General features: G+C 39.2%; 1 protein-coding gene across 1 annotated transcript; it reads left to right on the top strand.

The window, feature by feature from the left end:
- Positions 1-1,251: 1,251 nt before the first annotated feature.
- On the top strand, positions 1,252-6,763 carry LOC134635899 (uncharacterized). Its single transcript, XM_063485556.1, has 2 exons — positions 1,252-1,512; positions 4,682-6,763. The coding sequence occupies exon 2, from the start codon at positions 5,029-5,031 to the stop codon at positions 6,145-6,147; it is 1,119 nt and encodes a 372-aa protein (XP_063341626.1). The 5' UTR covers positions 1,252-1,512; positions 4,682-5,028; the 3' UTR covers positions 6,148-6,763.
- The last annotated feature ends 8,840 nt before the right edge of the window (positions 6,764-15,603 follow it).

Here is a 15,603-nt window from a genome sequence, read left to right on the forward strand (position 1 = left end):
TGACATCTAGCTGTATGCCATTAATGACATCTAGATGTATGCCATAAATGACCTCTAGATGTATGCCATAAATGACATCTAGCTGTATGCCATTAATGACATCTAGCTGTATGCCATTAATGACATCTAGCTGTATGCCATTAATGACCTCTAGCTGTATGCCATTAATGACCTCTAGTTGTATGCCATAAATGACCTCTAGCTGTATGCCATTAATGACCTCTAGTTGTATGCCTTAAATTACATCTAGATGTATGCCATTAATGACATCTAGATGTATGCCATTAATGACCTCTAGTTATATGCCATAAATGACCTCTAGATGTATGCCATAAATGACATCTAGCTGTATGCCATTAATGACATCTAGCTGTATGCCATTAATGACATCTAGCTGTATGCCATTAATGACATCTAGATGTATGCCTTAAATTACATCTAGATGTATGCCATAAATGACATCTAGCTGTATGCCATTAATGACATCTAGATGTATGCCTTAAATTACATCTAGCTGTATGCCATTAATGACATCTAGCTGTATGCCATTAATGACATCTAGCTGTATGCCATTAATGACATCTAGATGTATGCCATTAATGACCTCTAGCTGTATGCCATTAATGACCTCTAGATGTATGCCATAAATGACATCTAGCTGTATGCCATTAATGACATCTAGCTGTATGCCATTAATGACATCTAGATGTATGCCATTAATGACCTCTAGTTGTATGCCATAAATGACCTCTAGCTGTATGCCATTAATGACATCTAGCTGTGTCAATAGAAAATTGTATTTTTTAGTCAGTATAAGCTTTTAATGATATAAGTTTGCTTGTGATAGAATGCTGCATGATGATCATTTCCTTGCTTAGAACTGATTGTTCTTTTCATTGTTCAGGACTGATTCTTCTTCATAACACGTGTTCTGATATTTGTATCTGAGTCTTCTCACAGCGATAGTAAGAAGACAAACAAGCAGTTCTGACCTCGAACACACACACACACACACACACACACACGCACACACACACACACACTCACACACACACAATCACATACGCACATGCTCACGTCAAATGTATTCATTTTTCTTGTGTATAAATAAAGACAAGTGCAAGAGCAGAGCGCGCATCGCAGGGCCCCCACTCTGGTGTGAGCGTTCTGTGATCGCCCTTGTATACAAGCAAATGCTGCAGCGTCTGTGTGTGTTTCTCCTCTTAGACTCTCAGCTGAAGAAGTGTCATTTAGAGTAAATCTCTTGACATTTATTTTGGTCCTTCGAGCCGGATCAGAAATATCAGAACTGTTATCTGTGACTCTGTTTCAGAGATCCAGCACTGATTCCTGACGCCGTGGGAAGCCAGCACCGAAGTCTGTGCACAGCCCTCTTAGACGAGGCCGAAAGACCTGGGACGCTAAAATTCGGGTCCAGGCCGGTGTTTTTATTCTGGTCCACGGCGGTGGGATTCAGTCTGACGATCCGAACCACCAGTGAGACGTCTGAGGGTGAGAGAAACACTATTTTGGTTAGGATTCGCCGTAATGAACCGAATAACAAACAAAATAGAAAAATAAAATAGGTTAGGATTCGCCGAAATGAACCGAATTAGACTTAGGTTTTAGAAGTAGCCGTAATTACTTCATAACAAATTGTAAAAGCGCGCAAATGTCTATGTGTGTATGTGTCTAGAAGTAAGTTGATTTTACAGCACAATACGCTGCTGAACTACTTCTATTTTATTTTGTTTTCTTTGCTGAGGCTCACGTACTGGTGACATTGGAGAACGGTTGGGCTTCGTCTTGTAACACTGATACCGCTTGACCTTTAGGGTCAAGTCGAAGGCCGTATCAGTAACCACTCTGAAGTCGAGCGTGCCAGTGACGGCCCAGCAAAATCTTTAAAAATGGGGAATAAACAAGCAAAATTAACACCTGATGAGGGATGGTTAGACAAACAACAAGCCGGAGCAGGAATAATCCAAAAGAAGGAGAGAGGAATGGAGAGGAAGACAGGCAACAAAGAGTAAAAGCATTAACAAACAAAGAAGACAGTGACTCAGAACAGGATAGCAGCTCAGGTGAAGAGAATAGTTCAGATCAGGAAGGACATAATAATCCCTCACCAAGTGAAAAATTCAAGACCAAAGTAGAAGTTTAAAAGGGCTGGAAACAGACCCGACTCAATACATGTAAATACAAGAGGAATAAAGTTAAATAAACAAAAGGCTAAATTGAATTAGAACTTAACTGTAATGTATTCAAGTTGATGATAGCAAGGATAACAACCTGTAAACTGGTATTAACAATGGCACATAGTTGGGATGAAGACCATGCCCAGGATGAACAGGATGATTCAAGCAAGATTCACACAACCACATATTAAATAAATATTGTTCAGCCAAGGAAAGTGTGTGAAAAGGAAAATGTCTCCAGCTTGGGAGGGGGTGAAAATGCAGATCACCCTCAGCCCTTGGTGGATACAAATAAAAAATAAATAAATATTGTGATACACTATTGCTGTTATATAAAGAGATAATAACATTAATAATGAAATAATATTAATATGAAGAGGCACCTTAGTCAGTTATGATGTGAGGTGGATAATTGTTAGAAGTAGTCTGCATCAAGCTTAAGGTTGCTCAAATTCAGTACAATGACATATGAGAGGATGAAAATAAAGACATTATCTAAACCAATTAAGTGCATAGAGGCACTTGACCTACTTGAAAACCTGTCATCCTAGATGAGACATTGCTGAAATATAGAGCACACCTATACTAACAACTAATAAGCTAAAACCTGTATACAATAGCTAAAGCTACAAAATTGAGAAGCTGAATTAAATATGTGGTCACTGCTAAGCTAATGAGCAGGTTACACATTTTTTACAGCAGGAGCTACATAAGAACACATCAGAGGGAGGGAAACAGCTATTAAGGCTCAAACATGCAGCTGTCTGTGGGCTCAGTTTTTTTCCCTCACACTTCTGATTTGTCTTTGGCAGCAGCCTTTTTGCATCCTGACTCGTGTGTAAAACGTTGATACCATCAGCAACTTGTTTTTGTTTTGTTTTGTTTTTTGTTTTGTTTTGTTGGTTTGAAAATTAATTAAATTTGTGATCACACTCGTGGATCACAGTGACACATAATGATTAGGCATATGATTTACTAATGCAGATGTAATAAGTTTATTCTGTGTAGTGCGCATGCGCCATTAGCGTGCTGCCTGCTGTAACCCTAATTTCCCTTGGGATTAATAAAGTATATTGCTTGATTGATTGATTGATTAAAATTCAAGGAGAACAAACAAGTACAACACCTTCAGTTGTGTCTTGGCTGTTGTTCTCTGTGTAGTGTGCTGAATTTTGTTTTGTTTTGACGTGTTGCTTGAGTGAGGAGTACTGTGACTTCTGTAGTAGCCTCACCATGCGACCTTGACGATGATAAGTTCAGAGCCAGCTGAGAGCTGGGTTGTCTGCTTTGTTTTAGGTGATAAGGCAGAAAAGTTAAAACTTAGTTTTTTGTCTTAAAAAAAAAAGAAAAAAAAAAGGAAAAAAAGAAGGGGTTTTGAGTTTCTCAGCCAAGAACAACTACAATTTCATTTTCTGTTTTTGAGAAAAGAGAATTTAAAATAATAATAATAATAATAATAATAATAAACAAACAGAGAGTGATGTTTTATTTAAGTGGTGAAGAAAGCTAATACTGCAAAATACCGACTAGTGCATGCTCTGCGAGCAATAAATGAAATCACTGAAATGATGCCACCAGTAGTAGCAAATCCTCACACTATACTGAATCAAGTCACCCCAAAAGAACAATGGTTCTTAGTTATAGATTTATCAAACGCCTTTTTCTCAGTGCCTTTACATCCTAACTCACAGCATCTGTTTGGCTTCACTTTTGAGGAACAGAGATACACCTACACTAGGTTGCCTCAGGGATTTCAAAACAGCCCCACTCTCTATGCTGAAGCTTTAAAGAAATCAATGATGTCCTGCCTCCTGCCAGCAGGAGGACAGTTTCTACTGTACGTAGATGACATTTTAGTGACTGGCCACACAGAGGAAGGGTGTAAACAAAATACTATGGCTGTGTTACGTCACCTAGCAGGACAAGGCCACAAAGTGTCTCTGAATAAACTCCAATTATGGAGACCTGAAGTAACATACTTAGGGTACACCCTCTCAGGTGAAGGCAGAAATATACTAAACAAAAGAAAAGAAGCCATACAAAATGCGCAACAGCCACAAAACTAAGCATTTACATTCTTTCTAACTCCCAGTGAGCCTGAGTTATGACCTTGGCCCACTGTTTTTCTGCTCCCGTGCAATGTGCTCTGTTGTCTCTACAATGGGGAAAAAAAAAAAAAAAAGGCCCTGACTCTCTGAACACAATATTCTCTTTATAACTCAGCAGTATGAAATAAATGTCAAGAGATTTACTCTAAATGACACTTCTTCAGCTGAGAGTCTAAGAGGAGAAACACACACAGACGCTGCAGCATTTGCTTGTATACAAGGGCGATCTTTTCCATTGCCAGTTATTAGCGAGCCACTAGATAAGTCAATCCGTGAAACCACTCTGGCAGATTGGATGACTCAATTGTTGACAAACAGAGAAGTCGTTTTGAACAATAAACTGCCGCAAGACTCTTTTTCATCTATTTCCTGCAGGTTGAAGCCAGGTGATTGGATCCTTGTCCGAGTACTCCAAAGGAAAAATTGGAGCTCGCCCCGCTGGGAAGGTCCCTACCAAGTGCTCATTACCACTCCAACTGCCTGCAAAATAGCAGAGAGACCCTCCTGGATACATCAGAGCCACTGCAAAAAGGTTGAGGTCCCAGGAAACCCCGGCACCCCCAAGACAGCACATTAGGGAAATCTCGCCCACACTTGGTTGCTTCAGTGGTGAGGGGGGAGTGCTGATTGGGCCCCCGTCGGGTAAGCTCGCACTTCAACCTCCAGCCTCTGATCAACTCTAGGGCAACCAAGTGCGAGGTGTGACGTACCTGTTTGCAACCATGGGAAGGTGGACCCTCTTGGTTACCTTGACTACGACGCTCACCCTTACAGGACCCCAGCTGACGCCAACAACAGCTGAACCACAAGGCAGACAGAGAAGATGGACGCACGACAACTCTCACCTAAGAGATATGACGCAAGACCACATACACCCTTGGATGAACAATGCCTGGTACCGCTACATCCACGACAGGACCAGAGCAGAATCGGAAAATACAGACTGTTATGTCTGCTCTTATATGCCCAGCACATCAACACATCCCACTTTTTATGGAAACTACATGAATAAAACACAAGCCAAGTGCGCTGCCAGCTTTGCGGGCATTGGCTATCAACATAAGAAAATCATCATTGATGAGACAAGCTCTATCATCTATTCGCTTAACCTTCTTAGTATCTTTCAGGGACCACCCCGACACGAGGTAATCATCGTCGAAAACGCTGGACTTGACAACGGAACGTGTGACCGGCTCTTCTGGATCAACTTCAACGTGACGAATCGGAACACGTCCATTCACTTCCCAGTGTTCTTGGACCAAACCCCAGGGAAGAACCACTCCATGTGCTACCGACAAGACAACGGTAACAGACCCCTAGGCAACACCACCAACTGTAACCACACTGCAGCCAACGGAGAGGGCGCACCTGTAAACACGTCCGCGCCCAGCAACGGCACCTACTGGGTGCAGGGAATGGCCTGGCTGTGTGGACAACGTGCCTACTTCATACTGCCACCCGGATGGACGGGCACCTGTGCCCCAATCTTCATCTCAGACCACACCTTCAGGATGTCAGCTGTAAATGACTCTCAGACTACAAGACGACGACGAGACGTCTCCACACTACAACCACATGACCCCATCTATGGCAGTGATGTGCCAGAGGAATTTAAGCTTTGGACCACCGGACAAAAGGTTCTCCACTCACTGTTTCCATGGGTGGGCACCGGAAAGAACATGTTAAGAATTGAAACTTTGGACTACCGCTTTGGACACTGGCTCCTGGCTACAGGTGCTAAAGAGACTACTCATCGGAGTTGGAGTATTTTTACTTTTATTTTGTGTTTTGTGTTGTGTACATGTAACATGTATACTGCCATGTCTAAAACTCATGATTAACCGCATAATCATTTCCACTGTAGCTGCATACATAGCCGTGACAAATGATGATGATGATGACTCCGACCTGTTGGAATGTGAAGACTTTGCGTGATTAATGATGATGTGACAGAAAATGTGCAACAAGATGTTACATACTGATATCTCACTTAAAGGTTATACTGACAACAGGAGGGAATGTCAATAGAAAATTGTATTTTTTAGTCAGTATAAGCTTTTAATGATATAAGTTTGCTTGTGATAGAATGCTGCATGATGATCATTTCCTTGCTTAGAACTGATTGTTCTTTTCATTGTTCAGGACTGATTCTTCTTCATAACACGTGTTCTGATATTTGTATCTGAGTCTTCTCACAGCGATAGTAAGAAGACAAACAAGCAGTTCTGACCTCGAACACACACACACACACACACACACACACACACACACACACACACACACACACACACACACGCACACACACACACACACACACTCACACACACACAATCACATACGCACATGCTCACGTCAAATGTATTCATTTTTCTTGTGTATAAATAAAGACAAGTGCAAGAGCAGAGCGCGCATCGCAGGGCCCCCACTCTGGTGTGAGCGTTCTGTGATCGCCCTTGTATACAAGCAAATGCTGCAGCGTCTGTGTGTGTTTCTCCTCTTAGACTCTCAGCTGAAGAAGTGTCATTTAGAGTAAATCTCTTGACAAGCTGTATGCCATTAATGACCTCTAGCTGTATGCCATTAATGACATCTAGCTGTATGCCATTAATGACATCTAGATGTATGCCATTAATGACATCTAGCTGTATGCCATTAATGACATCTAGCTGTATGCCATTAATGACATCTAGTTGTATGCCATTAATGACATCTAGCTGTATGCCATTAATGACCTCTAGTTGTATGCCATAAATGACATCTAGCTGTATGCCATTAATGACCTCTAGTTGTATGCCATTAATGACATCTAGCTGTATGCCATTAATGACCTCTAGCTGTATGCCATTAATGACCTCTAGTTGTATGCCATAAATGACATCTAGCTGTATGCCATTAATGACCTCTAGTTGTATGCCATTAATGACCTCTAGCTGTATGCCATTAATGACATCTAGCTGTATGCCATAAATGACATCTAGCTGTATGCCATTAATGACATCTAGATGTATGCCATTAATGACCTCTAGTTGTATGCCATAAATGACCTCTAGCTGTATGCCATTAATGACCTCTAGTTGTATGCCGTAAATGATATCTACCTATATGCCATAAATGACATCTAGCTGTATGCCATTAATGACATCTAGCTGTATGCCGTAAATGATATCTACCTATATGCCATAAATGACCTCTAGCTGTATGCCATTAATGACCTCTAGTTGTATGCCGTAAATGATATCTACCTATATGCCATTAATGACATCTAGTTGTATGCCATTAATGACATCTAGCTGTATGCCATTAATGACATCTAGCTGTATGCCATTAATGACCTCTAGTTGTATGCCATTAATGACATCTAGCTGTATGCCATTAATGACCTCTAGTTGTATGCCATAAATGACATCTAGCTGTATGCCATTAATGACCTCTAGTTGTATGCCATTAATGACCTCTAGCTGTATGCCATTAATGACATCTAGCTGTATGCCATAAATGACATCTAGCTGTATGCCATTAATGACATCTAGCTGTATGCCATAAATGACATCTAGATGTATGCCATAAATGACATCTAGCTGTATGCCATAAATGACATCTAGATGTATGCCATTAATGACATCTAGCTGTATGCCATTAATGACCTCTAGCTGTATGCCATTAATGACATCTAGCTGTATGCCATTAATGACCTCTAGTTGTATGTCATTAATGACATCTAGCTGTATGCCATTAATGACCTCTAGCTGTATGCCTTTAATGACATCTAGCTGTATGCCATAAATGACATCTAGCTGTATGCCATTAATGACCTCTAGCTGTATGCCATTAATGACATCTAGCTGTATGCCATAAATGACATCTAGCTGTATGCCATTAATGACCTCTAGCTGTATGCCATTAATGACATCTAGCTGTATGCCATAAATGACATCTAGCTGTATGCCATTAATGACATCTAGCTGTATGCCATAAATGACCTCTAGCTGTATGCCATTAATGACCTCTAGCTGTATGCCATTAATGACCTCTACCTATATGCCATAAATGACATCTAGCTGTATGCCATTCATGACCTCTAGTTGTATGCCATTAATGACCTCTAGTTGTATGCCTTAAATGACATCTAGATGTATGCCATTCATGACCTCTAGTTGTATGCCATTAATGACCTCTAGTTGTATGCCTTAAATGACATCTAGATGTATGCCATTCATGACCTCTAGTTGTATGCCATTAATGACCTCTAGTTGTATGCCATTAATGACCTCTTGTTGTATACCTTAAATTACATCTAGCTGTATGCCATTAATGACCTCTAGTTGTATGCCTTAAATGACCTCTAGTTGTATGCCATAAATGACATCTAGCTGTATGCCATTAATGACATCTAGCTGTATGCCATTAATGACCTCTAGTTGTATGCCTTAAATGACCTCTAGTTGTATGCCATAAATGACCTCTAGCTGTATGCCATTAATGACCTCTAATTGTATGCCGTAAATGATATCTAGCTGTATGCCATTAATGACCTCTAGCTGTATGCCATTAATGACCTCTAATTGTATGCCGTAAATGATATCTAGCTGTATGCCATTAATGACATCTAGCTGTATGCCATTAATGACATCTAGCTGTATGCCATTAATGACCTCTAGTTGTATGTCATTAATGACATCTAGCTGTATGCCATTAATGACCTCTAGCTGTATGCCATTAATGACCTCTAGTTGTATGTCATTAATGACATCTAGCTGTATGCCATTAATGACCTCTAGCTGTATGCCTTTAATGACATCTAGATGTATGCCATAAATGACATCTAGCTGTATGCCATTAATGACCTCTAGCTGTATGCCATTAATGACCTCTAGTTGTATGTCATTAATGACATCTAGCTGTATGCCATTAATGACCTCTAGCTGTATGCCTTTAATGACATCTAGCTGTATGCCATAAATGACATCTAGCTGTATGCCATTAATGACCTCTAGCTGTATGCCATTAATGACATCTAGCTGTATGCCATAAATGACATCTAGCTGTATGCCATTAATGACCTCTAGCTGTATGCCATTAATGACATCTAGCTGTATGCCATAAATGACATCTAGCTGTATGCCATTAATGACATCTAGCTGTATGCCATAAATGACCTCTAGCTGTATGCCATTAATGACCTCTAGCTGTATGCCATTAATGACCTCTACCTATATGCCATAAATGACATCTAGCTGTATGCCATTCATGACCTCTAGTTGTATGCCATTAATGACCTCTAGTTGTATGCCTTAAATGACATCTAGATGTATGCCATTCATGACCTCTAGTTGTATGCCATTAATGACCTCTAGTTGTATGCCTTAAATGACATCTAGATGTATGCCATTCATGACCTCTAGTTGTATGCCATTAATGACCTCTAGTTGTATGCCATTAATGACCTCTTGTTGTATACCTTAAATTACATCTAGCTGTATGCCATTAATGACCTCTAGTTGTATGCCTTAAATGACCTCTAGTTGTATGCCATAAATGACATCTAGCTGTATGCCATTAATGACATCTAGCTGTATGCCATTAATGACCTCTAGTTGTATGCCTTAAATGACCTCTAGTTGTATGCCATAAATGACCTCTAGCTGTATGCCATTAATGACCTCTAATTGTATGCCGTAAATGATATCTAGCTGTATGCCATTAATCACATCTAGCTGTATGCCATTAATGACCTCTAGTTGTATGCCATAAATGACATCTAGCTGTATGTCATTAATGACATCTAGCTGTATGCCATTAATGACCTCTAGTTGTATGCCTTAAATGACCTCTAGTTGTATGCCATAAATGACATCTAGATGTATGCCATTAATGACCTCTAGTTGTATGCCGTAAATGATATCTAGCTGTATGCCATTAATGACATCTAGCTGTATGCCATTAATGACCTCTAGTTGTATGCCATAAATGACATCTAGCTGTATGTCATTAATGACATCTAGCTGTATGCCATTAATGACCTCTAGCTGTATGCCATAAATGACATCTAGCTGTATGTCATTAATGACATCTAGCTGTATGCCATTAATGACCTCTAGTTGTATGCCATAAATGACATCTAGCTGTATGTCATTAATGACATCTAGCTGTATGCCATTAATGACCTCTAGTTGTATGCCATTAATGACATCTAGCTGTATGCCATTAATGACCTCTAGTTGTATGCCATTAATGACCTCTAGTTGTATGCCTTAAATGACATCCAGATGTATGCCATTAATGACATCTAGCTGTATGCCATTAATGACATCTAGTTGTATGCCATAAATGACATCTAGCTGTATGCCATTAATGACATCTAGCTGTATGCCATTAATGACCTCTAGTTGTATGCCGTAAATGACCTCTAGCTGTATGCCATTAATGACCTCTAGTTGTATGCCTTAAATGACCTCTAGTTGTATGCCATAAATGACCTCTAGCTGTATGCCATTAATGACCTCTAATTGTATGCCGTAAATGATATCTAGCTGTATGCCATTAATGACATCTAGCTGTATGCCATTAATGACCTCTAGTTGTATGCCATAAATGACATCTAGCTGTATGTCATTAATGACATCTAGCTGTATGCCATTAATGACCTCTAGTTGTATGCCTTAAATGACCTCTAGTTGTATGCCATAAATGACATCTAGATGTATGCCATTAATGACCTCTAGTTGTATGCCGTAAATGATATCTAGCTGTATGCCATTAATGACATCTAGCTGTATGCCATTAATGACCTCTAGTTGTATGCCATAAATGACATCTAGCTGTATGTCATTAATGACATCTAGCTGTATGCCATTAATGACCTCTAGCTGTATGCCATAAATGACATCTAGCTGTATGTCATTAATGACATCTAGCTGTATGCCATTAATGACCTCTAGTTGTATGCCATTAATGACATCTAGCTGTATGCCATTAATGACCTCTAGTTGTATGCCATTAATGACCTCTAGTTGTATGCCTTAAATGACATCCAGATGTATGCCATTAATGACATCTAGCTGTATGCCATTAATGACATCTAGTTGTATGCCATAAATGACATCTAGCTGTATGCCATTAATGACATCTAGCTGTATGCCATTAATGACCTCTAGTTGTATGCCGTAAATGACCTCTAGCTGTATGCCATTAATGACCTCTAGTTGTATGCCATTAATGACATCTAGCTGTATGCCATTAATGACATCTAGTTGTATGCCATAAATGACATCTAGATGTATGCCATAAATGATATCTAGCTGTATGCCATTTATGACATCTAGCTGTATGCCATTAATGACCTCTAGTTGTATGCCATTAATGACATCTAGCTGTATGCCATTAATGACCTCTAGTTGTATGCCGTAAATGACCTCTAGCTGTATGCCATTAATGACCTCTAGTTGTATGCCATAAATGACATCTAGATGTATGCCATTAATGACATCTAGTTGTATGCCATAAATGACCTCTAGCTGTATGCCATAAATGACATCTAGCTGTATGCCATAAATGACATCTAGCTGTATGCCATTAATGACATCTAGCTGTATGCCATTAATGACCTCTAGTTGTATGCCATTAATGACATCTAGCTGTATGTCATTAATGACATCTAGCTGTATGCCATTAATGACCTCTAGTTGTATGCCATTAATGACATCTAGCTGTATGCCATTAATGACCTCTAGTTGTATGCCATAAATGACATCTAGCTGTATGTCATTACTGACCTCTAGTTGTATGCCATTAATGACATCTAGCTGTATGCCATTAATGACCTCTAGTTGTATGCCATTAATGACATCTAGCTGTATGCCATTAATGACCTCTAGTTGTATGCCATTAATGACATCTAGCTGTATGCCATTAATGACATCTAGTTGTATGCCATTAATGACCTCTAGTTGTATGCCATTAATGACATCTAGCTGTATGCCTTAAATGACATCTAGATGTATGCCATTAATGACATCTAGATGTATGCCTTAAATGACATCTAGATGTATGCCATTAATGACATCTAGATGTATGCCTTAAATGACATCTAGATGTATGCCATTAATGACATCTAGATGTATGCCTTAAATGACATCTAGATGTATGCCATAATTGACCTCTAGTTGTATGCCATTAATGACATCTAGTTGTATGCCATTAATGACATCTAGCTGTATGCCATTAATGACCTCTAGTTGTATGCCATAAATGACATCTAGCTGTATGCCATTAATGACATCTAGATGTATGCCATTAATGACATCTAGATGTATGCCTTAAATGACATCTAGATGTATGCCATTAATGACATCTAGATGTATGCCATTAATGACATCTAGATGTATGCCTTAAATGACATCTAGATGTATGCCATTAATGACATCTAGATGTATGCCATTAATGACATCTAGATGTATGCCATAAATGACATCTAGCTGTATGTCATTAATGACATCTAGCTGTATGCCATTAATGACCTCTAGTTGTATTCCATTAATGACATCTAGCTGTATGCCATTAATGACATCTAGTTGTATGCCATTAATGACCTCTAGTTGTATGCCATTAATGACATCTAGATGTATGCCATTAATGACATCTAGATGTATGCCTTAAATGACATCTAGATGTATGCCATTAATGACATCTAGATGTATGCCATTAATGACATCTAGATGTATGCCATTAATGACATCTAGCTGTATGCCATTAATGACATCTAGCTGTATGCCATTAATGACATCTAGCTGTATGCCATTAATGACCTCTAGTTGTATGCCGTAAATGACCCCTAGCTGTATGCCATGAATGACCTCTAGTTGTATGCCGTAAATGATATCTAGCTGTATGCCATTTATGACATCTAGCTGTATGCCATTAATGACCTCTAGTTGTATGCCATAAATGACATCTAGATGTATGCCATTAACGACCTCTAGCTGTATGCCATAAATGACCTCTAGCTGTATGCCATTAATGACCTCTAGCTGTATTCCATTAATCACCTGTAGTTGTATGCCTTAAATGACATCTAGATGTATGCCATTAATGACCTCTAGTTGTATGCCATAAATGACCTCTAGCTGTATGCCATTAATGACTTCTAGTTGTATGCCATAAATGACCTCTAGCTGTATGCCATTAATGACCTCTAGTTGTATGCCGTAAATGATATCTAGCTGTATGCCATTAATGACATCTAGCTGTATGCCATAAATGACCTCTAGCTGTATGCCATTAATGACATCTAGCTGTATGCCATAAATGACCTCTAGCTGTATGCCATTAATGACATCTAGCTGTATGCCATAAATGACCTCTAGCTGTATGCCATTAATGACATCTAGTTGTATGCCGTAAATGATATCTAGCTGTATGCCATAAATGACATCTAGCTGTATGCCATAAATGACATCTAGCTGTATGCCATAAATGACATCTAGCTGTATGCCATTAATGACCTCTAGTTGTATGCCTTAAATTACATCTAGATGTATGCCATTAATGACCTCTAGTTGTATGCCATAAATGACCTCTAGCTGTATGCCATTAATGACCTCTAGTTGTATGCCTTATATTACATCTAGATGTATGCCATTAATGACCTCTAGTTGTATGCCGTAAATGACCCCTAGCTGTATGCCATGAATGACCTCTAGTTGTATGCCGTAAATGATATCTAGCTGTATGCCATTTATGACATCTAGCTGTATGCCATTAATGACCTCTAGTTGTATGCCATAAATGACATCTAGATGTATGCCATTAACGACCTCTAGCTGTATGCCATAAATGACCTCTAGCTGTATGCCATTAATGACCTCTAGCTGTATTCCATTAATCACCTGTAGTTGTATGCCTTAAATGACATCTAGATGTATGCCATTAATGACCTATAGTTGTATGCCATAAATGACCTCTAGCTGTATGCCATTAATGACATCTAGTTGTATGCCATAAATGACCTCTAGCTGTATGCCATTAATGACCTCTAGTTGTATGCCGTAAATGATATCTAGCTGTATGCCATTAATGACATCTAGCTGTATGCCATTAATGACCTCTAGTTGTATGCCGTAAATGATATCTAGCTGTATGCCATTAATGACATCTAGCTGTATGCCATAAATGACCTCTAGCTGTATGCCATTAATGACATCTAGCTGTATGCCATAAATGACCTCTAGCTGTATGCCATTAATGACATCTAGCTGTATGCCATAAATGACCTCTAGCTGTATGCCATTAATGACATCTAGCTGTATGCCATAAATGACCTCTAGCTGTATGCCATTAATGACATCTAGTTGTATGCCGTAAATGATATCTAGCTGTATGCCATAAATGACATCTAGCTGTATGCCATAAATGACATCTAGCTGTATGCCATAAATGACATCTAGCTGTATGCCATTAATGACCTCTAGTTGTATGCCTTAAATTACATCTAGATGTATGCCATTAATGACCTCTAGTTGTATGCCATAAATGACCTCTAGCTGTATGCCATTAATGACCTCTAGTTGTATGCCATAAATGACATCTAGCTGTATGCCATTACTGACCTCTAGTTTTATGCCATTAATGACCTCTAGTTGTATGCCATTAATGACCTCTAGTTGTATGCCATAAATGACCTCTAGCTGTATGCCATTAATGACCTCTAGTTGTATGCCATTAATGACCTCTAGTTGTATGCCATTAATGACCTCTAGTTGTATGCCATTAATGACCTCTAGCTGTATGCCATTAATGACATCTAGCTGTATGCCATTAATGACCTCTAGTTGTATGCCATTAATGACCTCTAGTTGTATGCCATTAATGACCTCTAGCTGTATGCCATTAATGACCTCTAGTTGTATGCCATTAATGACCTCTAGTTGTATGCCATTAATGACCTCTAGTTGTATGCCATTAATGACCTCTAGTTGTATGCCATTAATGACCTCTAGTTGTATGCCATTAATGACCTCTAGTTGTATGCCATTAATGACATCTAGCTGTATGCCATTACTGACCTCTAGTTTTATGCCATTAATGACCTCTAGTTGTATGCCATTAATGACATCTAGCTGTATGCCATTACTGACCTCTAGTTTTATGCCATTAATGACCTCTAGTTGTATGCCATTAATGACCTCTAGTTGTATGCCATAAATGACCTCTAGCTGTATGCCATTAATGACCTCTAGTTGTATGCCATTAATGACCTCTAGTTGTATGCCATTAATGACCTCTAGTTGTATGCCATTAAT

This window comes from Pelmatolapia mariae, linkage group LG2 (assembly GCF_036321145.2).
Source record: "Pelmatolapia mariae isolate MD_Pm_ZW linkage group LG2, Pm_UMD_F_2, whole genome shotgun sequence".
NCBI classification, from domain to species: Eukaryota; Metazoa; Chordata; class Actinopteri; order Cichliformes; family Cichlidae; genus Pelmatolapia; species Pelmatolapia mariae.